This window comes from Neomonachus schauinslandi, chromosome 14 (assembly GCF_002201575.2).
Source record: "Neomonachus schauinslandi chromosome 14, ASM220157v2, whole genome shotgun sequence".
Classification (NCBI taxonomy): Eukaryota; Metazoa; Chordata; class Mammalia; order Carnivora; family Phocidae; genus Neomonachus; species Neomonachus schauinslandi.
Window position 1 is genome coordinate 19,656,100 of NC_058416.1, and position 26,015 is coordinate 19,682,114.

A 26,015-nucleotide genomic window follows, 5' to 3' on the forward strand; every position below is an offset into this window, starting at 1 on the left:
TAGTCTCTTGCTTTATTCCAACTTTCGTTTTTTCAGTTTGTACATGAATGTGTGTGTGTGTATGTGTGTGTGTACATGGTGTGTCAAGGTCTGGAGATTATGGTGGCTCTCCCCTCTTTCCCTTAAAATCTATTGTGTTAAAAGAGCAGGCAGAAGAAGGTTTTACTTTTTTTTTTCTTATAGTTTACTTCTATTTTATGCGGGCAAACTGCCCATCCAGATGGTAGAATTTCACCTGTAAGCAATCTGAAACGATCGGTTAATTCTGACATTTTATGGAGCCCTTTTCTTTTCACACAGTGCAACTAAGTGCAGAGTTAACTATTCAAGATAATGTTTCTTCTTTTCCCCCCTTTTAAAGCGCTTCCTGCTGTGATTGGTTCTTTTTTCCTCAAAATCTGTATTTTGGGCTCAATTAAAAATCTGTGGCTTTAGGCACTTTGCTGCTCTTGTCAAAACCACATCTGATGAAATCTTTGACCACTTCTAATATGTGTAAATGAGGAAATGATGGCAGAAGTGAAGGAACAAGTGTCGATTAGCAGGTTCGTGGCTGAGAAGCAGATCATTGTAATTTTAAAAGCTCAACGTTCCACTGGCTTTGGTAAACTCACTGTTAACTTTTCTCCTCCCACCAAATGCACAAAGTACACCAACTTACTACACCTTCCTAAGGAACGCCTAGCGTGGTGTTAGCTACCAGAATCCTGAAATTTGGTTTTGTTTTCTGTGTGGCTAGCCTCTGGTGGCTTATGTGACTGAATAAACTGGAGACGTGGTTTGAAATGATTTGTTGACCTTTTATTGAAGAATCCCATTATTTCCCAAAACAGGTTTTGGGGATGTTTTTGAAGCAGAGTGTAAAAGGGAAAGGGAGTCTTGGAGTTTGTTTTTACTCACAATAATTGTATTGATACTGTATTTACAAGTTATTTTGGAATGCTACCCTCTCGTTTTTATTTCTAGAAATCCTTCATTTGCATGAATTATTTCTTGAGTTATTTTTATAGTAAAGATGGCTTTAGGGACCTCTTCTCCCTCTGGCTTATTCCTTTGGGAGAACATTTTTAAAAGTACTCTTATTATACCTGTTAAGATTTGAGACCCTGGCTGCGCTATTATTTGTTGCTTTTTTTTTTTTTTTCTGTTTCCTGTTTTGCACATGTTAATTCCTGTGGGTATTTTCTTTTTTAAGTGATGAGATTTTCACTGTCCAGCAGCAAACCACATTTACTGGAGTTATTGAACTCTGAAATAAGAAACCTGTCGGTGATCAGTTTTACCCTCCCCAGAAACTCTTGCTTTAGTCAATGGGAGTTACAGCCCCATGACTGAGAATTTTAAAGTAGTTTCACTAAAATATCCCAAGGTCTCCTTTCAGGTATTGCAACAAAATCAACATTAGTTTGGGGCCAGTGAAGCCAGGGTTCCTGGCAGTGTTCTTATCCAGTTGTTTCTCATATTTCCCTTGCAAACTTTCCCATTGGTTGGGGTCTGTGGAGAGATTTCAGTGGCTGGCTGGGGGAAATGTTTGGAAGAACATTTGCGTATCAAAGCAGCCTAAATATTTGCAAAAATGTTTGCTTGAGAAAAAAAGAAGAATCCACTTAGGATTAGGAAGTAACTTGCTAAAACATTTTAAAAGCATTTGTCATTTACCCAAGTATATTATTCATGAAGGAAGATCTAGCCTGAATTTCAGGGGTCATCCCAGAATTTGTATTTTTAAACAGCAGATGAGATAATAAATGTTCTGGTGTTATGATTAAGGTCTGTACCTATATGTGGCATAAAAATGCAAAAAAAACCCCAAACAAACCAAAAAACAAGAAGAAAAAGAGACACAAATACATTTAAAAATTAATTGGTTTTTATTTAGTGAACCCATAATACAAAAGGTGCAGAGAAGGGCCTCATGAAATGATAGAATTGAATGGCTATTGAACAGCTAGCTCTAACCTCATTTTTTCCCCTATTATGTATTTTTCCCCCATAAAACACAACTGTATAGCTATGATATGACGTTCGGTTCTGTTGGAGTTCACAGACTTTCTCTCAATAGTAATGATTTGAATGGCAGATCTTTCTCCTTTTTTTTTTTCTTGGTAAAGAGTATCCTGTGGGCATTTTTGTGTTCAAATTATTAAAGTTTTAACTGCATTTCACTTTTGGTTTGGAAACAGTACATATAAAACTCAGTGCAGGCCAATTTTTCCAATTTGTTAACAATATAGGAGTTGAGCGTTGACAATTACTGTACTTAAAAGCCCCTCAGATCAGGTATTATTTTACCATCTGGACATTTTAATTAGTAATAAAAATGTGGGTCTGGATACACAGAAATAGGATCTACAGTACACACGGCCCAATGCACTCTGTTGGTGCTGAGGCGTACATGGCTACATCTTGCAAGTGTGTGTATGTGTGTGAGTGTGTTCATATGTAATTGTGTGTTGAGTAGGTGATCATTCCTCCTAGAAAACCCAGGCATAGGATCCTGATGCCTTTTTCAAATGGGGCATTATTGTAATACCAGAATATTTGGCTACTTTTCCTCAATATGAAATAAAAATATATAATATATACTTGCATTCCCAAGTAACACTTGCTTAAATCTTTTTAATACTCGTACTTCATGAAGTATATGGTATGGCATGGTGATAAAATGCTGACATCAGAAGTAGGCTTGGTCAGATTTGGCTCCGTTGCATAGCTGTGTGCCCTAAGGCAAATACATTAACCTCTCTGAATCTCCTTTTTTCTTACATATTGAATGAAAGTATTAATGATAATAGTTATGATACCTACCTAGCAGGATTATGATGAAGCTTATGTCAAAGCACTTGATAAAAACAAAGAGCTATAACAATTGATTTTAATGCAAATGACCAGTTCATAATCCACATGCCATCTTCATAACTCAGCCAACTGTCTCATGTTCAAAAACAAGAGAGCTGCAAATATGAGATTATATTAGATTATTAACAAATACTAACTTTGGGACCACCAGAAAATGTGTTACTAATTTTACACGTGAAGAAAAATGACCCATTTTTATAAAGTATCTGGATATGCTCTTTGAAATAATGTTATTCTTAATTAAGGCAGAAGTGGGTACATTGGAGGGAAATAGTGACCCTCTGGAGAAATGGAGAGTGAAAATAGTTTAGGGAAATTAGTCTTAGCGTCTTCTCTTTCGGAAAGATGCATACGTGTTTCTCTCAATCGTCATGAATTTCATGTTTGCAAACCAGTGTGAGTACTTGAACGATAATTGTTATTGTTTAGAAGAACCTACCCATTCTAATTTGTATATATGTATGCCTATATACATATATAAATATCAAATTATATAAAAATTTCCTTAAGAATGTGTTATCCCCAGGAACTGAGGGTGTAAGCTTACTATTAGACACTAGACCAGCTGCATTTGGACACTTCTCTGGAGAGCGTGTTCAGTTTTTAGTGTATGTCCAGTTCTCTTCTTGAGAATTCTTCAGGAGAAATAAGAACATTTGTTTTCTTTACTTTAAAAGAGTGACATAATGAATGGTGGTATACGCGGTGTAATGATACTATTTTGGTCATGTCATGTTCCTCTCCTTTAATGTAATACATGCACACCTTGCTCATAGTCCAGATATTATTTACATGACGTTGTTTCTAACAACCAGTATTTATTACCATGGACCACCTGGTTTTAAGGAATGTCTTAGAGAGCTTATAAGACTTGTCTCTGAGGCATGGTATTAGCAATGCAGAGTTCCTTTCTGGTGGCCTGCTAAGAGCTAAATTCAACTGAGGAAGTCTTCGGTGAATTTGTTAATCTGATAACTATTAAGTAAACCATGGAAGAAACAGGGACATGCCAGTTATGTCTATATGGCTTTTAAGATTTTTTAGACTTAAGAATGGAAACCGAATTACATTAATGTCCTATCAGTTTCACTCAAATGTCCCAATCTAATGACCAATTTCATTTGCATATTCTAGTCTGGTGAACAGATAGAGCCTACGTATTATTTGTCTTAAAATTTTTTTAAATGAGGCTACAGGTCGTCCCCTTTGAAACTCCCATTTGATAAAAAGAGCCATGTGTACCTTAGCCTTTAGATTTCAGTACCCACAGTCACAAGATGGAAAAGATATTGTGGAACTTCTTTAGAAATTGTCTCATAAAAGGGATTCAGTTAAAAATTGGGGGGGGCAGCATTTAAAATTTAATAAAAAAAAAGTAATTCAAAGTAAAGTCTGTAGCCAAACTCCTTAATTGTGATGCATTTGCCGAGTTCCCCTCTCCCATCGTCGGGCCTGCTCTCGTGCCATATGGCCTACCATGGAACATTTAACTTGTCAGATATAATGGATTGTCCTGGAAGCAGATTTTTGCTTTGAGCACTCGGCTCCTTTCTTGCATCTCACTCTCAGCTCCAGGCTGCAGGATGAAGGATTGTGGTGGAAATGCAAAGAAGAGACACACAGTTGATTCCCCTTAAGAGAGTGACCTATATGTCACAAAATTTTACCCATGTAAAGAGGCATTATCCCTGTCACTGGCCTTAGCAGGCTGCATGTCAAAATCGTTTAAATTTGCCTGGACTTAACAGATTGTGCAAACATTTCAGAATCGAGTGCTTAGGAATAATAAAACATCGTCATTTTAACTTATGCAGAAATGGTGTAGGCACATCAGCCGAAAGATGAGTGTTATTTATCATGACCTACATGTAACCTAAACCACCTGGTTTGTAGATGCTGTAAATTAAGTTCAACTCTCAAATCTACCGAGAATGCTTAAGAAAAAAAAAAAATCACCCTATGGAGATGTTACATGGCTTCATTGTTTGTTTGGTGAGGAGATGTGAGGTTGAAATGATCATTTAGGTGGATGGACAAGTGGCTGTTAATTATCCTACCAAGCTTTCCATCTTGAAACTTAAATGCACACCTTCCATTTATTTCAATCTATTCAAAATTAGACATTGAACATTCTATGGATTATTTAATTTTTATATATAAATGTAAAAAATATAGTATTTGATGTCGATTTTAATTTGGTGCTTTCATGAGGTAATTCATTTTTTTTTTTTCAAGCCGTGATATTGTTTCTGAAATCACAAGCTTACAAAACTCTAGGAGGAGTTTGTGGCTTTTGCATTTATAGGAAAACTTCCTTAAAAGAAAAAACAGTGCCCTTTCTATACGTACATGTTCATACATAGCTGTCAGGTATTCCTCTAGTAAAATCTGCTGTAACCCCAAATATTATACATTTTTAAAAAGATTTTATTTATTCATTTGAGAGAGAGAGAAAGCACAAGCAGGGGGAGCAGCAGAGGGAGGGGGAGAAGCAGGCTCCCCGCTGAGCAGGGAGCCCCATGCGGGACTCGATCCCAGGACCCTGGGATCATGACCTGAGCTAAAGGCAGATGCTTAACTGACTGAGCCACCCAGGCGCCCCTGTAACCCCAAATACTATAATACAGAGACCCAAATAATCAATCAAGCACAAACAAGTGGAAAAATAAGTAACTTATGTATCTCATTTAACCATAAAATGATACATATTTTTGATTGCTCCAAGGTTACAAAAATTCATTAGTATATTTGTATATGACACATGGAAATACACTAAAAGAGACTCTATTTACAAAAGTTAATTTAATATACTCACCAAAACAGGTGTTTGTGTGTTAGAAATTTAATATATATGTTATTCCACAAATTCATGTATTATAGATAATTCTTAATATAGAACTATAAAAAACTACAGTGACCTTGAAAACTGATATAACAACACTTCCATACAAAGAATTGTATCTTTTTAACGGACAACTTCCCATGAAGCAGCTAAGAAATCTGCTAAAGTCAGCATTTAATAATAAAGTGTACTTGTGTATATTTCCCACTGATCCTAAAGTGAGCACACTTGTTTCATTAATGCCACTGATGGGATGATTCTTTCTCCCCCCTTCTTCCCCACTCCCTGTATTCAAATTTTGGTCAGGCTTAGTGCTAAGTGAGTTTGGGTGGTGCCTGGCCACAGCCAGCTCTTGTCGGGGCATGTGCGCCCTCTGCTGGCTGCTCAGATTGGAATCGACTGGTGTGAGGGGTTCTTCATTTCTTTCACTTTACAGGGTTGGGTTTTTTTGGTGTGTTTTGTTTTTGCATTTTTTTAAAAATAATCATATATTTGTAGTGATTATAAAGTTGTAGGTTAATACTGAGAATGACAGCTAATTTGTTTCTGTTGAAAATAAATTTTGGGCGTTTGTTTGATTGATTTTGCTAAATAGACTCCTGATAGTTCAAATAACATGTAGAGTATATACCAGTCTTGAATTTTTAAGTGGTTGATTTCATCTTACCATTGATTGTATTTTCATTGCTTTCATAGTTTCTCCTAGTCTGATTACACTTAAGAAGAATTCTTATTGGGACTAAGTTGGGAATGGACTTCAAAAAGAAAAATCATTGAAATTTTGCCATATGACTCTTTGTAGGTAATGGATGTGGCAGATAATCCCTAGGAGAAAACTCTCTCATAGCATCAAGAGTTGTCACTTGTCTTGTGGAGGAAAATGACTATCTATTAACATCGCAATGTTTTATAAAGGCATTTTTGGCTTCCTTGCAGACCAAATGAAGCTATCCTCCCGGGCAGACATTGAGAATGGTAGTTTAAGTGGAACCTCTTTTTGTTTGGTTTTGCTTCTTTTGGTTATTGTTTGTAGAGTGTGAGATGTTAAAGGAGCAAATCACCGATGGTCCCTTTTGTCTTGTATTGTAAATTTCTCTGATTTGTAAGCAAATGACTTCAAAATATCCCAGCCAGCTCCCTAAAATATGGACTGATCAAAGAGTTTAGAGTTAAGGAAGGGGGAAAATGTCATCTTTTTCCAGTTTCCTGTCTTTCCAATTTTAGGAAGTTGGAAAGTTACCTTAAATTTCATTTTGAATAAATGATACAAGTATCTCTGATTTATTTAATATGTCAAGTAACTATGAACTGCTTTCTAACAAATATCAAGTTGCCCCTAACTGAGTTATAATGGCACCTTGCATGGAATCTCAAATACACATCTCTGCTGTTGCCATCTATTACCATGATGAGGTTCTATTAGGCATTCTCCTCCTCTGTGCTTTTCAGTACACCCATTCACCTCTTACTGATGTACATTGTTGCGTTTGCTCCCTTGCATTTCAACTGTCTAAATCCTTACCTCTTGAGAACAGTGTCCACTGTTGATGTACCAGCAGCCAACACGGGGTACACAGAGGCACCAACAAATATTTATTTCCGTAGTTCGTGTTTTTTGGACCTCTTTTACAACTATTCAGATGATCATTTTTGCAAGTTTCCGAACTGAAAATTGCTGTCTGTAAACATCTATTCCTTGTAATGTACTTTATTTTCTTGCCTATTTTGCTCATATGAGGTCAGTATTCTGACTACTCCCCTTGTCCTTCCTCCCTTCTTCTCCTTGACCATCCTTTCCACGGCCTCTCCTCTTCCTTCCTGTGCCCCCCGCCTTCCTCTCTTGTTGTAGTCATGCCCCTGTATTCAGTCACTGGGAGGCTTTCCTTAAACATCATAGTGTGGGACTCAGTGGCTCATGTAATTTTATCTGTGAACCATCATCTTCCTTTAGCTGTGACTCGTGTCACAGGGGAGTTGGACTCTGAGGAGTTTGGTCCTGTTTGCCTTCCACTTTGGTTGTGGTGGGCCTGATCTCTTAAAGTTGATCAGGTTCAAGAATTAGCAGTCTTCTCATTCTTTGTCTGCTCTATGGATGTTTTGAAATGTATTTTGAATTTTGGGCTATTCCCGCCGCCCCCCACCCCCAGCTTCTCAGTGATGGATGTTTAGGGAGTAGAGACCAATTGTAATTCAGTGCTAAGGCTGAAGAAATGGTCATCTAATATATCGGTTGTCTTACATATATAAATGAATGACACTTGCATTATCTTCTGTCTGGGGTTTAAAATGGGGGCATCTGGCTGGCTCAGTAGGAAGAGCGTGCAACTTTTGATCTTAGGGTCGAGAGTTTGAGCCCCACGTTGGGTGTAGGGATTACTTAAATGAAAAGCACTTAAAAAATTTTTAAATGTTACTTATGTATATTTGTATATATATAAGTATAATGCTTGTATATATTATACACATGTCTAAACTATATATAAATCTTCATGAGATTCCCATCCGTCTTACTTTTGTTCAGTCTTGAGTATCATATCAAATGTACTTGTGGTTTCTTTGAGAGATGATACTTGTTATATTTTTGTTAGTTGTAAACTTAGCTTGAAAACTGAGGCCATTGCCTACATGCCATGATGCTAAAATATGTAATTTTCCTTTATGGATCCTATAACAAACATAATACTAAAACGTTTCCTCTGTTTGCTGTCCCACTGTGGCCTACTCAGAGTCTGGTCAGTATTATTTTTTACATATAATACTAGTAAGGCTCTGTTAGAACATCAGCTCAATGGGCAGCAAATAATTTATTGTTAAAAGTGATTTTTATGGTGAAACGTAGCTCTAGATTTTCTTAAATTTTGCTGGTAAATTAAAAATTAGCCAGGCAGCAGAGTCTTTATTCATATGATCTTTCTACTGCCTCTGACCAGAAATGTCATGGATCTCCTCCAGGGGAATCAAAGGACCACATTTTCTCCCTTTGTATGGACTGTCTTCAGTAGAGCATGGAAGGGTAAATACATGGGCCGAAGGGCCCTTTTAAAAACTATGTTCACTAGAGGTTGACCGTGGAGTATATTAGGCGATTTCTGTCTTGGGATAGAATGGGGAAAGGGATACTTGCAGAGCAGTGGCCAGTGGGTCTGATAGAAGAGGAGCGGCCTTTTACCTCTGGAACTCTCATGTCTGGGAATTCTGTCATTTATTAGGGGAATGAAAATACGTGGTAATGGGAGACTAATTTCTTTGAAACAATCAGTCTTCATTAGTGGAGATGAACAAATTTAAAGGCCAAGTATGCTGACAGAAAAAGGTTTCTGAAATAGAACTCAGAAGGGGCCTTGGAGATCAACAATTATTTGTTTTTAAAAATCCATTTAAATGGGTTGGATTGGGTAGTAATCTATTTTGTTGTTGTTGTTGCTATCCACCAGGCCACCAGGTTTATTGGAGTTCCATCTGATGTAACCTTAGAGGCTATGCCTGTCACTTAAATTGGTTACTGTTATCCCTGGCTTGTTGAACTAACCAGTAGAATTTTATTAAAAAAAACAACAACAACATTAGAATGCCAGATCCTACTCCACTGAATGCAAATACCCTGGGGTAAAGAAGCCAGGAATCTGTTGTAAGAAGCATTTCCCTAACTGGTCTCATGACCATCAAGGTTTCTTAGCCACAGAACAGAATTTGAGGGATTGCTTTTCTCCACACCCATCCTGTGTCTTCCTTTCCTCCTACAAATCTAGCGAAAATATTTCTCTCCGCTTGCTTTGATGCCTTTAGTGTATATTGCAAGATTGACCTTTCTTTGTTTTTATATAAAAACTATTATGTTTCTTCAAATAAAAAATAAGCTTTCAAATGCTTCTGTTGTTTCTTCAGAGGGCACACAAGTCCTTAATTGCTGTGGTTTGATTATAGCCAGTCATCACGCACAAACTGTGATAACAATGTGAAACAGGGTCGGCAGAACTATTAAGATCTTATTCATATAAAGCCAGTGGTAAGTTACTCATTAGAAGTAAGTCGAGTGATTTCGGGGTTGCCCTTAGTCCTTCAGGTCTCCAGGGGACCCTTGTACAAATTGCTGATTCAGAAAATCATTATTCTGGTGACTGAAGTGGCACTTTAGTGGCCTTAAAGAGTTATTTGACACACCTCCCCAAACAGCTAAGTTATCCCCGTGATTATGTTGATTAATTGCACACTCTGTGGAATTAGCGTTATTTTCAATGAAAGATTTTCCTGCATTTGGAAAATAAAGCATAAAATTCATGTGCTTTAATTTGATAATGTGTGCCCTTCTCCTGAGCATGACACCGAGTGAGGGGAATATTTTGGCTGTTGTCTAGGGCATGTGGCATAATCTAAGGCGTACTTTTTTATTTTGCATTTAGAAAGTACTTTTTGGTGTACCAGAGGATGGTCACTCAAAATGCCTATCATTTTTGACCTTTTTTATCCATTCCTTTATGCCTTACAAACTGAGTTAAAATGATGTGAGGGGGGAGGGGTTGTGGTGCACACTGGGAAGAAGACAGGTGGAATAATCTTTGTTACCAGACTAGATACGGACATTACATTTTGAACACTCCAAAAAGAGTCTAAAGGGGCTTTGGTACTGGAATTGGAAGTTTATATTCTAGCTTCGTCTCTTGATACCTGTATAACTTCTTCTACTCCTATAAGTCAGTTGTTCTTTCTTCATTTTAATGACCTCATTTATAAAAATAGAGCTGAAAATGCCCACTTAAGGAGTTCGTAGGGTGTGTTGTCTTAAATATGTGAGTTAAATTCCTTTGCATACCATACAGTGCTTTACAAATGTGAATGCTTTAAGGAAAATTCAGTATAGATTCTGCACCGTAGACAGCCCCCCGAAGGGAAGAGTTCTGGTGGTGGTGCCTCAGGATAGTCGGCATCTCTGGAAGCTTAGTCCACCCACTGTTTTGAAGGCAGCACGGTGTCTAGACGAGATGAGGTGAATCAGTGACGAAATGCAGCCCAAACTCATACTTTTCCAGGATCAGAGCTATAGATCATCACTGAGTATTCTATTTTTATGGCTTAAGCACATCAGTGAGACAGAAGACTGATGCTAGTCTTTTCTGGGGAGATGGCTAGCTCCCTATTTCCCATTATCCTTTGCTACAAACTATGCGCTTTTCTTTCTGGTCTCAATTTAGGAAGAAGGGGAGGAAGAGAATTTTCTAGGCTGTGGAATGACTAGTTTATCTGCTGGAATTGAGTTGTAATTCTTTCAGCATAAAATTTATTAAATTTGGATTTCTGAATGCCTGTGGATTGAAGACCGAGTTGTCCTGGTACAGCAAGATTCTGTAGGAGAGAACCAATGCTCTTTGAATTGTAGAAATCAGAAGAATAAGGTCAACTTCTGATTTCTTGCAGAGGTAGGCTCTCACCACCAAACAAGGATGTGGGGCAAAGTTGACCAGCTAGTCAGAATAACAAAGGCGTATCTACAAAGAAACATCATCAATGATGAGCAATAACTTTAGATCAATTTAATTAAAATAAAACATGATTACATTATTTGAAACAAGCTTACATTATTTGTTTCACAGGAAATTACAAACATATATTAACCTAATACATTCTTAGCGGTAGGGTTTTTCGGTTTTTGGTTTTTGTTTTTAGATAATAGTAGCTCCCGAAGTTCCTCATGACTTATATTAAGAGACAAAAAGATATGGGGTAGGTATGTGTATTCACATAAGTTTAGGAAAGATAGTATTAAGCTAAATTAAATGTCTTCACTGCAGGACTTGTCAGGGGCTTTAATATGTTAAGATATAATGTACATTTCTTCTGAGGGAGGGATATAGATAGAGTGTAACATTCCCTAGGCCCTTTAAATTAGCCTTCCTTTTGTTTTGGGGAGCCTGTTGTGGGGTTATTATTTCAGACCCTTGTGAGCGATGCTGCTTTGTCCCATATTATAATGATATTTTTTCTTCCACTCTTCTCTGTGCATCTTAATACGAAGTCACACTCTTCACACAGGGAATGTGTAGAGATGCAGCCCACTGCCATGTTCTTGTTGATTAGTTGCTTCAAGTTAACGTGGAGATGGCTGCAGCTTACTGTACGACGTCATGGGTTTTGGTGTACATCATTTGCATAGCTCTAAAGTACCAAGAGACCTTTTAGGGATAAAACACCATGTAAATGTAAATTATCACCACCTATAAGACACTTTCATTAATTTCATATCAAATTCATGAGTGTTTTGAGCTCTGGGATTTGAGTCTTCAGTATTGGGCTTCTTGCTTATTTATAGATTTTTTTTTTTTCCAGCATTTAAATACCAGCAGCACAGAGTAGTGCTAAGATCACAGCCTTTGGAATCAAAGTGCCAGGGTTTGAATCCTGGTTAGGTCACACACTGCCTGTGTAGTCTTGGGCAATTTTTTGTATCTCAGTTTCCTCATCTACAAAATGGGTGTTTATATTACCTGCCTCCCAGGGTTGTTGTGCAGATTGAATAAATCAGTCTACACAAGCCCTTTGCATAATGGGCAACAATACATGGCCAGGACTCAGCTATTCTTATTTGGGCAAAGGAGGGAAAAGTGAGCATGGGAAAGACGAAAGGACTATAAATAATAACCTCATGTGTATTTTCAGAACCACCAAATAGTTCAGTCATTATTTAATAAAATAGTCTTTAATAAAATAGTATGCAGAATCATCATCACTATCATCATCATAATCACAATACTCATTAATAGGGTAACCAGGGATGGGTTGGGGTTAGGGACAGGGACAGAGATTTATTCTGATCTGAACATGGTTATGAGTTCCTAGTCTGATGCCAGGGAACAAAAGGCTCATTCTTCAGTCTCCAGAATGAGGATTAACAGGGAAGCAGCCTTGCCTGGTTTATCCTGAAGCATCAGATAAGTTTTCATTAAGGCTTTTCATGGGATGATATGTTCCCTTGGTACAGGTGCCTCTTTTTCAGGGGTGGGTGAGATACTTACCATTTATATATAATTTTAAAAGTGACCTTTTAAGAATGAAAGGCTAGAAACCCAAACATGACCTTGTTATCACCCTGCTGGTCAACCACCAGCACGGTCTTCTATGTCACAGCTTATCTGCAGAAATCATAGTATCAGTAAGTTGTTCTTGTCTGTTTCCATGTGCATTAGAACTGTACAGGTGTAGTCATCGACCAGAGCTGATACTTCTTGGATGTATCCCTGTGAATGAATGGGTTTATGAGATCATTTTTCTCTTCAAGTAATATTTTCATTCTCATCCGCTTCCCTGGGCATTCTCTTACAATAGGATAACATGGATATACTGAAAGAAAAAATTAGAAGTCAAATAGTAAATGATACAAGAATATAAAAGTACTAAATTTGGAATTATATAGACATTTCTTAACAACACTGCCCCCAAACAAAAAACATTCCCCCGCACTTCTCCTTTCCGGGGCAGCAAGATAAAGGATTACTGACTAGATCAACAAGAATCTAAAAAAAAAATTGGAAGCAGCTTATATTTTCTGCTTAGATTAGTTTTTCAAGGGCAACACAAGAGGGAAGGGAATCCTTTATTGATTATCAGTTGTGGCCATTTTTAATAGTCAAATTTAAACATAGGTTTTTAGCAGCTGATGGGCTCGATTTGGTCAAAACACGTGTTGACTTTCTGGGTTGTTTGCTTACTGTAGATGCTGACTTGTTCTGGAGAAGGGGCTGCGTGTTGATCTCCTTTGTCTCCAGAAGGATTGATTGACGGAAGTTGTGTCTGCTCATTTACAGCGTTTTTCTTGCTTAATTTAAAAAATTGTGACATAGTATTACATGTTCCTTGTATACATCATTTTTGCAGAAGAAAGTTGTTTAGCCAATATGTCGACTTAGTTTATATGAAATCGTCTCTATAGCTTTCATTCAGCCTTCAATGTGCTCCATTAGGTCATATCATTCACTTCATGCAAGGCAAATCATCACCAGCAGCAAAATTTAACATTTGGTCCTTTTAGGTATAAAAATGAATCAAATGCCTGACAAGATTGGTTTCTGGTATGTATTTCAGAATCCCCCCACACACCGCTTTATGGGCATACAACAAATGTTACTAACGGGTACTTTTAGTTTCTAAAATATGGACAACAGTACTCCATGCAGTAAAAGACTTGAGCGATTAATGCTACCCTTATGCCTCTTTTGAGTAGTTTTAGCCATGGGGCTTGGCACTGCCACCATTGTCTTTGTGCCAAAAAATATCCGCAGCGGCTGTCGCATTCTAGTACTGGAGGGTCGTCTCGAAAATTCCGCAGTGAACACGCCGGGTTTGTTCATCACTGCTATCTCTTTTAAATATTGGGAAAATGGGGTTTTTCGCTCTTTCAAAGCTCCGTTGCGGTTGTGGGGATGGGGGGAGGTGGGTGTCGAAGAATGGAGAAAGGAGGAACGAAGCTGTCCGCGCCAGCCAGTTGGTCTAAGTGACAAAAATCCACGCCTGACATAGAGTAAACGCAGATATTGAGGGGCTTTTGTGTTCAGGAGCACAGATAGTCACTTAAGAATCCTCCCCAAACATGTTATCAGTGCTCTTGAACATTTTATTATCTGAAACAAATGTTGCAGGGAATTTTAAGCAGAAAATCGACATCAAAACCATAGCTAATTTTTAATGGGCAGTTTACACAAAAGATACACGTGTGTGTGTGTATGTGTGTGTGTGTTTTAGAAACTGAGATGTCATTGTAAAATGGCTGTGGTTTGCCATTAGCAAACGATGGGAATGGGTCTCATATGTTTGAGAAGGTGTTTGGGTTTATCCACAGTCCCTGATTATTTTGCTCCCAAACAGGGGTTTGGGCTCTGAGGGCAGATTTATAGTTGAATTTGGAAACAAAAAGATGTAATAAAGTTAAAGGCTTACACTATCAGAATGAAATGTGTTCGCTCGGGATCTCTGGAGCGATCTATTTGATGGTAAAAGTGGATGCTACAGATGAAATCTTTACAAGGAGCATAATCCTAAAAAAAAAAAAAAAACCTAAAAAAAAGTGCACCTCCCAGCCTCCTGCTGGCTGCGTTGCCTCTTCGGTACCTCGCAGACTTCGACAGAGTCCTGGATGGGTGCCCATTGATGTCATGGAAACACTCAAATTACTGAGAATGATTCATGTCTATGCTGGTCTCTTTTCCTCCCCCACACAAACAGGAGTAGATTTTTAACCCTGACAACTTGTAATTTGCAGTGGGTTTATTTTTGTATCTGGATAAATATTTTTTAACAAGCAAAATTAAGATTAAGCAGTCTGTATCTGATATGATAGTAAAGAATGCCGGGTCTATGTAGCCAAGGGTACTTTGGGGACTCTGTGTGGCGTGAATTCATATTCTCTTCTCTCCCTTCCTTCCTACCCCTTTGCTCTTTTCATTCCACTCCTTCTCTCTTGATTTCTCTCCTTTCTCTCCCATTTATTTTCATTCATATTCTCTCTCTCTTTTTCTCTCTCCCTTATTATTTGCACTGACCTTCTAGCTTTAAAATAATGGGAGGAATAGCCCCAACTTATATATATGAATTGAGACAAATCCTGGTAGGAAAATGCATCTTTCCAGGTCTATGTGCTGGTGTCGGGTTGGGAAATAATGCCAGGTGGTGAGCTTCTATAGGGGATAGCTTCAGTAATTCCTTCTAGAGAAAAAAATAGATAACCTTCTTCCTTCTTACTGTATTTTGCAATCCAATTTTTGGAAATTACCCAAACAGGACACTAGATGTTCAATTTCCTAGGAAGTCAGAGTAAATTCTGCTTTATCCATCTATCTTTCTATCTGTCTGTCTGCCTGCCTCCCTACCTCGCCACTGCTTTTCTGGCAGTTAAAAAAGTGAACATGATGTCAAAGGGAACTATGTGGTAGTTGTATTAAAGCTTTTTAGATGCAAGAACTTGAGGAAGGACGTACATCCTTTGATAGCTCATAAAGGTCAAGTTTCTCTCTTAGTAATATTTAGAAAGGGAAGTTAAAGGGTATAAGGAGCCTACATTGGACTTACACAGAAGAGTAAATATGTGTATATGACCATTTATGCTTCTGAAACGGGTAAATGTGTCTTTGCTTTAATGTAAAATCCTCATACAATGAAAGTTACTCTCTTAGATCTTTCAAGACTGACAGTCTATGAGATGGTATCCGGTTTCATTGGAATTGAAACTGATATGGGCATTGATTTTCTACTTTGCACTGAACACTATACCGGAAATGGGGGAGCAGGGGGGAGTGTTTTCTTAAACCCAAGATTCACTGAAGCCAGTAGAAAAGTTAATACTGAGGGAGAGAGGGTTAATTTTAAGATTCAAGTTTGGCTTTCTTTGAAAATCACCTTCCATTTTATGTATACAGTGACTTCAATACCAGGTACACTTTTGACAAGATAGAAGATTTATTAAAGATCGTTCTTTGTGTGGTGTCAGGAAGGTAGACTCTAACAGCATTGTCATTGAACCAAAAGGTAAAAAATGACTGCCGTTACTTTTAACATTTATTTTAAGTGGAGTGGAAGGAGGAAAACTTGGGGGTCATACACTTTAGAAGGATTTCAGTTCCCTCTCTCAGAATACGGGTTTTGACTCTTCCCATTGGAAAGAGGAAGAGTAGAGTCCTGGGTAAAGTGCTACGTCCCTCTCAGCTCTAGTCTTGCAGAGAGAAGTATCCGCTCCATCTTGGGCGGGGTGGGGTGGCGTGGGGTTTGTCATCTGGGTACTTGGTCACACCACTAGTCCTTTTTGATGTCCTAGTATGGATCAATTTTCTATAACAACTCTTCACATGTCACTAAATTCTACTGCTTAGATCTCTTGTAATGTGGCTTCATTGTCTCCCTTACAGATTATTATGGCTAAACATAGTTCTAAAAAAAAAACCAAAAACAAATGAGCAGCTTTGGTTTTATCCTTAGATGTGGCCAAATAGCACCTGAGGCTCTATATATCTCTGTAGAGCCATCTACAGATAAAAACTGAGTTGTTAGCATTGGCATGAGACATGGACAGTCCATTATTCCTTGTTCCACTGGGTCCATTGGTAGAGTCTGAACTTGGGTTCAGAGGGGACGATTTTGCAAAAGCCCCCTTTCCCCAATGTAAATTCTATCATCGTCTTGATCATGATGGGGTGTACCCCTGGGAAAGGGAGTTTAAAAAAAGAGAGAGAGAGTGTGTCAGAATTTTGAGTAGTTTCTTTGCTATTTTCACCATCTGGAGAGCCTTGATTGATTAGCTTTGGCCTCACCATTAAGTGTCAATATAATCAATGGGAATTACTAGACTAGGGTCATTACATAGATAATTTGCCTGCTGTGTAAATAAAAATGAAATTGTTCAAATTTTGCGAGAGAAAGAAAGTGAAAATAAGGGCTGACAATTTGTTTGTTAGAGAAAGTGGAGGCCATTGGAATGACAGTTTTTGGAAGTGTGGAGCAGTTTGGCTAAGAATAGGAATGAAGGATATTTTTTTTCCAGTTTATCATAGCCAGAGTGAGGAAGTGCTATTCCCTCTCTTGCTTGCATACATTGACAGTAGTGCCTACTTTACGTATGTAAACATCGGGGAAGAGAAGTAGATGTCTGTTACCTGGAGATTTTTTTTTTTTTTAAGGAAAAGCATAATTTACACTTTTTTTGTTGTTTCTCTTGGCAGGTAAAACAGAAAGGGGCTCATACTCATCTTATGGGAGAGAATCAAACTTACAGGGTTGCCACCAGGTAAGTGAGAATCTTGCATGGGGAAGGGTTGAAAAGAATGAGCCTGGTAAATTGGTTTGTTTTGTAAATTAGGTGATGCATTTTTGAGTATGGCACTAAGATGCACTGAAAGTCTGCCGATGCCTCTCTCTTTTAGAAAGTAATGAAATAGCACAGAGCTTGGAAGTAATCAACCCCTCGTTCTCTGTATCACAGAGATGGCTACCGTATCACAACTGCCTTCACTGGTTTGTTTTTCTTTTTTAATCCATCAGTCGGTACCCGTGGCACTGTTTGCCAACTAGCAATGTCGGTTAAAGTGGTTCTATCAAAAGAGTTTATTTGCAATTAAGAACTTAAGAATTTCTTACACTAGAAATACTTCGTGCAGCCATGTGTCAGACCCTGGGTTCGGGTGGTTATTGCCCTAAATTATAGTTTTCATAGGGGCTGGATGATGTTGTGTGAAAACAGGGTTGTATTGAGGGATAAAAATGTCTGTGAAAATATGATTTGTTGTCCCTTTTTGTTTCTGAATTGTTTTTGGCTGGAAGTCAAGGCCAGCAGGCTAACAGCAAAGCCGTCTCAAGGGAAGCATGCGTGAGCTAGAAAAATAAGAGTACTTTAATTAAATAATAAAATGCCAGTGTAATACAAAGGTATAGCATGTGTGTGTTTGTGTCTCTGTGTGCTCTGCATTTGCATACTCTGCACTCTCCAGAGAAAGCTAAGTTCTAAAAATACTATCCATCACCAAAAGTATAAGCTTTGTTTTAGGACAACCGAGTTTGTATAAATGCTTTCTTTTTAACTTCAGATTCGGTATTAATCGTATGTTTAAAAATCTTTTATTTTGCTTAGGATTTGGACTTTCTTTTTTGTAAGTGCATTGGTTTCTTACTTGGGAGAACTCTTGATAGAATTTAATAATCCTCTCTCAGATTCAAAGCTTTCTACTGTTTCATTCCTCACCCAAACTGAATGTACATTCTTCTTATGCTGGAAAGGGAATGCTTGCTCTCGAACCCGCTCACCCTCCCATTTTCTTTAATGATATGGGGGGAAAAAAAATCGATTTTGAAATTTTGAAACAACCTGTTTCATATATCCTGGAAAATGTAAGCAGACAGTTTTAGCAATTAAACAGAGCCTGTGAAGGATGTCACCTTTATGTATCAGTCATATGTCACTAGAGGTGGAATTCTGGTGGAGGTTTATTTTTTTTTTATCCCCCCCCCCCCCCCCGCCCCGGATATATTTGCATTTTTAAAATTGCCTCCTCTGGCCCAGCCACCCCTTCAGTCCTATTCGGCATCTGAAAGCTTGGTTGCAATGAGGTGAACCAGTGCTTGGTTAAGAGCTCCTGACACACAGGCTGCACAGTACAGTTCATAGCAGTTTGTTTGGAAAGAATTCTGCAGGAAAGAAATTTACAGCCATTCCAGCACAACGGAAACATCTTTGGAATGTGAGTGCAAATGTTCGGGGCAGATAGCTTGGGCGACAAGCCTCCTAGTGCCGAATCTCTAGTGTAAAGCTCCCAATTCCTGCAGAAGAGCCGGTTCCTGTGTATCTGGTTTCTGAGGGTCAAGGCAGAGGTCGTCAGAGTTTTGGGGAGAAGAAAGTTGACAACATCCTTCCTTTTTGCAGATGGTCATGGCAGAGGTCTCTGTTTTCGCTGGGCCTCTTTTTCTGGTCAATGAGAGAATAGGCTTCCTCGCCCCTGTATCCTTTCTTACTAATAGGAATTGGCGTGATTCCTCACAGACACAAAGATTTCCTCTGCTGAGTAAGCGCGAGGCCCCTTAACTTGTTAAAGCATCATCCAGACCGTGTGAGTCTGTCTGTGCATGTGCAGGGACGCAGACCCTCCCTCGGTTTGTGGGAAATACTTCCCTCGGGTGAAACTGAAGTTATTTTTTTGGCAAACACAAGGTGAGAAGTGGAAGGGGGCAGAGGGTGGAGTAGAGGTGGATGGACTGGTGTGTGATGGCTGAATTTCTGGGCCTTGGGAGGCTCATTTTGAGACATTCGTGGCCAGGAAAATTCTGTTGTGTATCGGAGTATGACTGCATATGCTTTTCTTAAAAAGTCTTCATAATGTAGCTGTGGAGTGTGGAGATTTCTCTCTCTCTTATTTCTGCTTCATGGTTGTGAGTCTTGCAAGAACCGACTGTCTCTGTGCTTAGCATGGTCTCAGCAGTATCCATAAACAGGGTGATCATGTAAGGATAAATAAAAGAGCAAAATTTCGGAAATTCCCTGATTGAGAAAATAGGGGCTGGAGAGGAAAAGTGCCCATATAATGAATTTCTGCTTTCAGTGAAATTTGAGAATAGAGCAGACCATAGTGTGTCTTCCAGTGAATGTTTCTCTTGTGCCGAATTGCTTTTGGGATATCCCTGTCTCAACACCAGCCATGCAAACCAAAAAGAGAGGCAAAGTCGCGGGTATCTTGGGCTTCAAGTCTAAGTAGCAGATCACAGCTGAAATGATTCCCCACTGTGTGGCAAGGTGAGTGCTCTCCTGGAGAGGAAGCTTTTGTTTCTCCTGTTTACTACATTCTAGAGATGCTGGGTGGAAATCCTTTGGACGATCTGCCCTGAGGAGTTCCAAAAGCAGCTTTATCTGTCGTATTATAACAATGTATCCTGTGGACTTAGAGGGATGAGCACTGTTACATGTGAAGATGCTTATTCCAGTCTCAATAGCCTTTTGTTTGAGAAATAGTGGTGGTAAGCAACAGGTAGCAAAACGCTGTCCTGGAGAAATAAATTATTATTCTGAAATGTATGTTATTTCAGAAATGCATCAGGTTAAATATATATATGTGTGTGTGTGTGTATATATATACATACATACATATATATATATTATTTATATATATCCATTATGTTTCTCTTGAGGATTTAACACTAATAGTGATAGACACGTGGCTTTTTAAAAAGCAGATATTTTAACCAAACAACAAAAGCTGGCAGGTTCTTTATTAAGTTGTTTTCATTATAAATAGTAATGGGACAATATGAATTCATTAATGCATTTCCACGTAAAATTATCAGAAATAAACATGGTAACTTTTTCAGACTTTTGAAATTGTATAGAAAAAGAACCAATAGACAAAGCAAAGCAGCCAAGTGGACTTTTTTTTTAGTTCTCACTAAATATGGCAAAACTAATTTAAATCAAATTGGGGTACGGAAATCACACCCAAGCTTAAAATGTTCTTGCCAAATTGCAACCTCATACTACTTTTACTGGCAGAGAAAATAAAATTTATAATGGAAAGTCTGACAGAAATGAAAATGAGCGGAAATAAAGTTTTTTGCAAGATGATCCAACCTTAATACGATAACCAATAGCTAATACCTAATGGGCATCACTGCAGATGACAAAAGGAAAAAAATGTCATTTGCTTTTGGCCTCTTTTGCTGCTTTGAAGAGGATGTTTGGCGATTGCAAACTTTTTTATCTTGCCGAGATCTTCTGTTTTTGAATGAGATGATGATGTCAACACAAATGATTGTTATTAAGGCAGAAGTTTTCCCCTTAAATGGAAGTTCAGGATTGATTATCAGGAATTGTTTGTCTTTTCTTTTTTTGGGATATAGCCCAGGTCTAAAGCAGTGGTTTCATTATTAGTATCTCCTGGGCAAGATGTGTGGGGTGTATGTGCGGGGGCTTGGGGGGGGGGGCGCGTGGGTGTGTGTGTACTATATGGAAGATTGGGCCCTATCTGAGACCAATTAAATTAGAATCTTACGAGTTGGGCCTTTGCTTTTCTGACAATTCCCCCGGTGATTGTTCTGTGCAACTAGGTTTGATGATTTCCTAGTATGGTCTATAGGACTATACTCTATTTTAAAGATGTGTCCAAAAGTTGGTATTGCCACTGACCTTGAAAAAGCTTTTAGACTTCTTGCCTTAATTTGATTATTCAAGACATGGAAATATATTGCCTATGTACTTGATTGAGAAGGCAGTGAATATTTAGTGATTTACTGAAAATCAGGAGGATGCCTTGAAGTCTTTGCACAGAATTCTGCAACTGAATGTCCCAGCCCATATCTTGTTTTCTCTAGTGAAGTCCAAGGCTTTAACCTCATCCACATTCTTTCTCTCTCTCAGCAAGTAATCAAATAGGACTATGCTGATAAAGTTTTTTGATGTTGAGATCTTAAAACTGACGGGATTTAAGAATTAGGCTTAATCTCAGATACTTTTGTTAAATTCCAGAAACTTTGAAACTGTATAGAAAATGGATCTTCTCTATATGAAATGGGATTTGCTCATAAACCTTGTTGTTTTGGGTTCAAAACATTATAGTTGGTTCTAAAATGAATGACACATTGAAGAATTGATTTTTTTCTTTTAATTATTTTTATTTTTAATATACAAAGAATTACAAGTGACTTAATTCTAAAACTTTGGGCTCCTTTAACTTTTCCTTATCTAAAGTCAAAATGGAGAGGATATAAGCAAAGAAGGCATGAAATCCTTTGTCCCTTCTTAAGAAAATGGCTACTTAGGTCTTGTGGAAGCAGAACTACATCTCTCTTTTTTTTTTTTTTTTAATTTGACATTACACTTTGTTCACGGTGGACGTTGGGTCAGTCTTGGTCCAGTGCATCCTTCCTAGGACCTACTTCCATCCACATATTATGTCTATGTCCCACCTTAGCACTTCGGGTCTCCTTCATAGTGCCTCTTGAATTTGCCATTACTTATGTTTGTTGAATGCTGGTTTCCACCAAGATTCTATAGACTCCTACAGGGGAGGGACCTCATCGGCTGTATCTTGCTATGTGTACTCTGTGCCTAGCAGGGTGAGGATTGTGATACCGTAATGCCTGTTTCTCCTGCATCACATTTAGGAATCATTCTGAGAGAGCAAAGTCTGAAAATGGCAATGTATGAGAACCATAGATTTAGCACAGTTTTCATACCTGCAAAAATGAGAAAATCATATTCTCTCAATGCAAGTCCTTTGGAAGTCTGCCCTTATACTGTGCTGTGCAGGCCCTGGAAGGACACAGAGGTCATCCAGTGGAGCGTCACTCGTCCCTCACCTTCAGGGCGCTGACTGCCAGCCTGGTGGTGGTCTCACTGTTCGAGGCCTGAACGTTCGGAAAGGAAGTGGCGAGGGAATTCTATGTTCTGGGTTTCTGCTGGGCACGTGATTGGAACCAAAGGTCAGAATCCAGCCCCATCCTTTCTGAGTGTGCCGGGGAGGACAGTGAGACAGAGTATTTAAAATCATGACGACTTCAGACCTCACAGGGCCTGAGTTTGCTGCGTATATGCATTGTGACTCTGCCCCAGGCAGCATTTCAGGCATCAGCTTGTTTGTTTTGGGGGCATTGCTGTGGGCCAACCTCTCACCCAACAGCCACCCCAACGCTCGCCAAAGGGGACAATGGAACCATTCCTTCCTTGTATTGGTAAATAGATATTTATTGGCCCTCTAGTGATCTGTTAGGTACTAAGGAGAAAAACAAAGGGAAGCTGTTGCATACTTTCCCTTCAACGCCCCCACTAGCAGCTTTCTGGATATCAGCAGAGACAATCAAGCTCCATTTATTTAATTAACAAATGTTATAGAAATCTTATATAGTATAAATTTTCAAATACTCAGAAAAGTTGAAAAAAATAATAAAGTGCCATATACTTACCACTTAAACCGTTGTTAATATTTGTTATATTTGCTTCATGTGTTGTATAAATACATATACACATTTTTCAGTGAACCATTTTTAAGTGACAGACCTAATCAGATTTCACCCCTAGATTTTTCAGCATGTGTCTTTTAAAATTATAAACACTTAGCCATTGAAATGAAATACTATTATCACCCCCAAAGAAAATAACAATAGCTTCCTAATCTAATACCCTATCTGTATTCAGATTTCTTAAATTGTATCCCCCATGAAAATGTCCTCAATAGCTTTTTTTTTCTGTCATTGCATTTATGCATGGTATTTGGTTTCTATGTCTCTTTATGATTTCTTTTAAACTAGAGCAATTCCTGTAATTTTTTAAAAAATGGCATTTACTTTAAAGAAATCAAGCCAGTTGTCTTAAAAAATATTCTCCCATCTAGAATTGTCAGATTATTTCTTTGTGGTGCTGTTTAATTTGTTAAATTAGGTCAAAAGGTTTCTTCATATAGATGTTGCCCATTTTTGGCCTGAGTATCTCACAGATGATGCTATGTCCTTCATATTGCTTTCCATCTGGAGGCATATAATGTCAAGATATGTTGCTATTGATGATGCTAACTTTAATCACTTGGTGAAAGTGGAGACCCCCAGATCTTTCTATTGTGAAGAAACCTTTCCCTTTTTACAATCAGTAAACAATCTTTGTGTTGATACATTAGCACTGGGCAAATATCCCAGTTCCTCAATAGTCTTTGACCTGATGGTTTTAGCGTACATTGATGATGCTTCCCTGTACTAGAGGTTTTTGAACTAGTGATTTTTTTTTTTAAAAGCTCCATCAGTCCATCTCCATTTATAGCTGACATTCTTCTGTAAAAAAGCTTCCTTTCATTGTTCATATTTTAGCGCTGGTAATTTAAGTATTTCATACATATCCAAATAGATGTTAATAATGCTTGTATTAAATATGGTACTGGAGGGTACTGGAAGCATTAAAGCATTCTTCAAATCTCGTAAGGTATATTGATAAAAGAACAGTTATAGCTCAGGCTAAAGGTCAGAAAAGCTTTAATTGCAGGGGAAGGAGGTAATTATAGGTATGTTTCCTTGCAAACTGAACTCTAGTATTCTTTTGCTGAAATTTGAGAACTTATGACAATCTGTATCCCTAGTTGTTAGATTAATCTTGTCCTAAGCACTGGAGTTTCTCTAGATTCTCATATTGCCCCCTCTGTATTCTAGTAATTATTCTTAAAGACCTCACAAGGCTGACCATCAGTGGTCAACCCACGGAGTCTGGTAGGCAGCTGTGTTGCTCAGGGTTGCTCCCTGGAGTGTCATTGAGATAGTGGGTCTGGCTTCTCCCCTGTCCTTCCACAACCCGGATGTGACTGATGAGTGGGTTTCAAAACAAATGGGTTTCTAAATGTTCGTCTGGGCTCTAACTAGAGGAAGCCTGGGAGCTTAATATTAGGCACTGGTATAAACCTCTATGGTGATTATTATCGTCCTCATTTAATAATTAAGAAAATGAAGCCCAGAGAAGTAAAGCAAGCAGGCCTGAGGTCACAACCCAAGTAAGCTTCAGAGCCAGATTTTGAACTCTGAAACGTCCTATTTTAAAGCCAGTGGTCTTCCAACGTCAGTTCCCAGCTGCTCCAACCCATGATGAGATTTCTGGGCTCAAAGATCCATATTACAGCCCATCTGGAAAACCAGTTTTGGTAGATTCTAGGCCCACTGGAGAGTCTGGGCCTGACATGGTGCCTGGACAGTAGCTTCACTCAGGTCTGTTCAGCGTGTACTAGAACTCTGAATAACGGGGAGGTGGGGGGCGGTTTCCAGAGGGGAGAGGGGCCACATGGCTCCTGACTCTGTGGCCTTTTTTTGCTGTTATTGTTTTTAAATAAACCACATGTGTCTACATGTATCATCTAACATCCTCAGAATTAGCATGTGCAATTTCATTAAAACCAATAAAGATTCCCTGTGAAAAGGCTGGGGTAGAATATGCCAATTCACATTTTAGCAACAGCATGAACACTTTCTTAAAAATGTATAGATTATATTTGGGCCTTGCTTTTTGTGCAATGCAGGCAGAATATGGTTTGCTATTACATGGATTTGGATTCTTCATAGATCAAATTATTTTTTTCAAAAATATAATAACTACATAGAGTGAAATTCTGAAACCAGACCTTTGGCAGGCTCTTAAACGTGACCCAATACTTTTTCAATTGTGGCATTTAACTCACTTGTGAAATATATGAAACGAAAAATATGTGTTAGAAGCATAGGCAAGTTTTATACAATAGTTCAAGACAGGGAGTGCGTTAAAAAAAAATTAAAATTGCTTTGAGATAATTTATGAGACACCAAAAAAAGTGAAGTCCTGGTATCCAAATGGAGATTTCACCAGAATCTTGAGATTAACTTCTCTTTTCTTTTTTTTTTATAATTTTTTTTTTTTTTTTTTTTAAGATTTTATTTATTTATTTGACAGAGAGAGAGATAGCGAGAGCAGGAACAGAAGCAGGGGGAGTGGGAGAGGGAGAAGCAGGCTTCCCGTGGAGCAGGGAGCCCGATGTGGGACTCGATCCCAGGACCCTGGGACCATGACCTGAGCCGAAGGCAGACACTTAACGACTGAGCCACCCAGGCGCCCTAACTTCTCTTTTCTTATAAAAAGCATTCAGGGGTTTTTAATGACCACTAGCAATTAAGAATTCAATTCATCTTTATATTTTTGACATGTAAAGAGAAAGGAGAAAATCAATTAATGACTAAACAATTGATTTAAATTAACACTGAGGAGTACTTGATAAGATTTCATGTTGAAATGTACCTGCCTATGGTGTAGAAATCGGTATAGCCCTAGAGCTTCTTTCTATAAGAAAAGCAGTATATTCCCAGT

The 26,015-nt window shown here is 38.4% G+C and overlaps 1 protein-coding gene across 2 annotated transcripts in view; it reads left to right on the top strand.

Moving 5' to 3' along the window:
- Positions 1–26,015, top strand: part of TCF4 (transcription factor 4) — a 353,017-nt gene that overhangs the window by 156,205 nt on the left and 170,797 nt on the right. For both annotated transcript variants that reach the window (XM_044921066.1, XM_044921065.1), the window contains one exon: positions 17,398–17,462. In XM_044921066.1, coding sequence (XP_044777001.1) covers positions 17,398–17,462 — 65 coding nt within the window. The remainder of the gene's footprint in view (positions 1–17,397; positions 17,463–26,015) is intronic.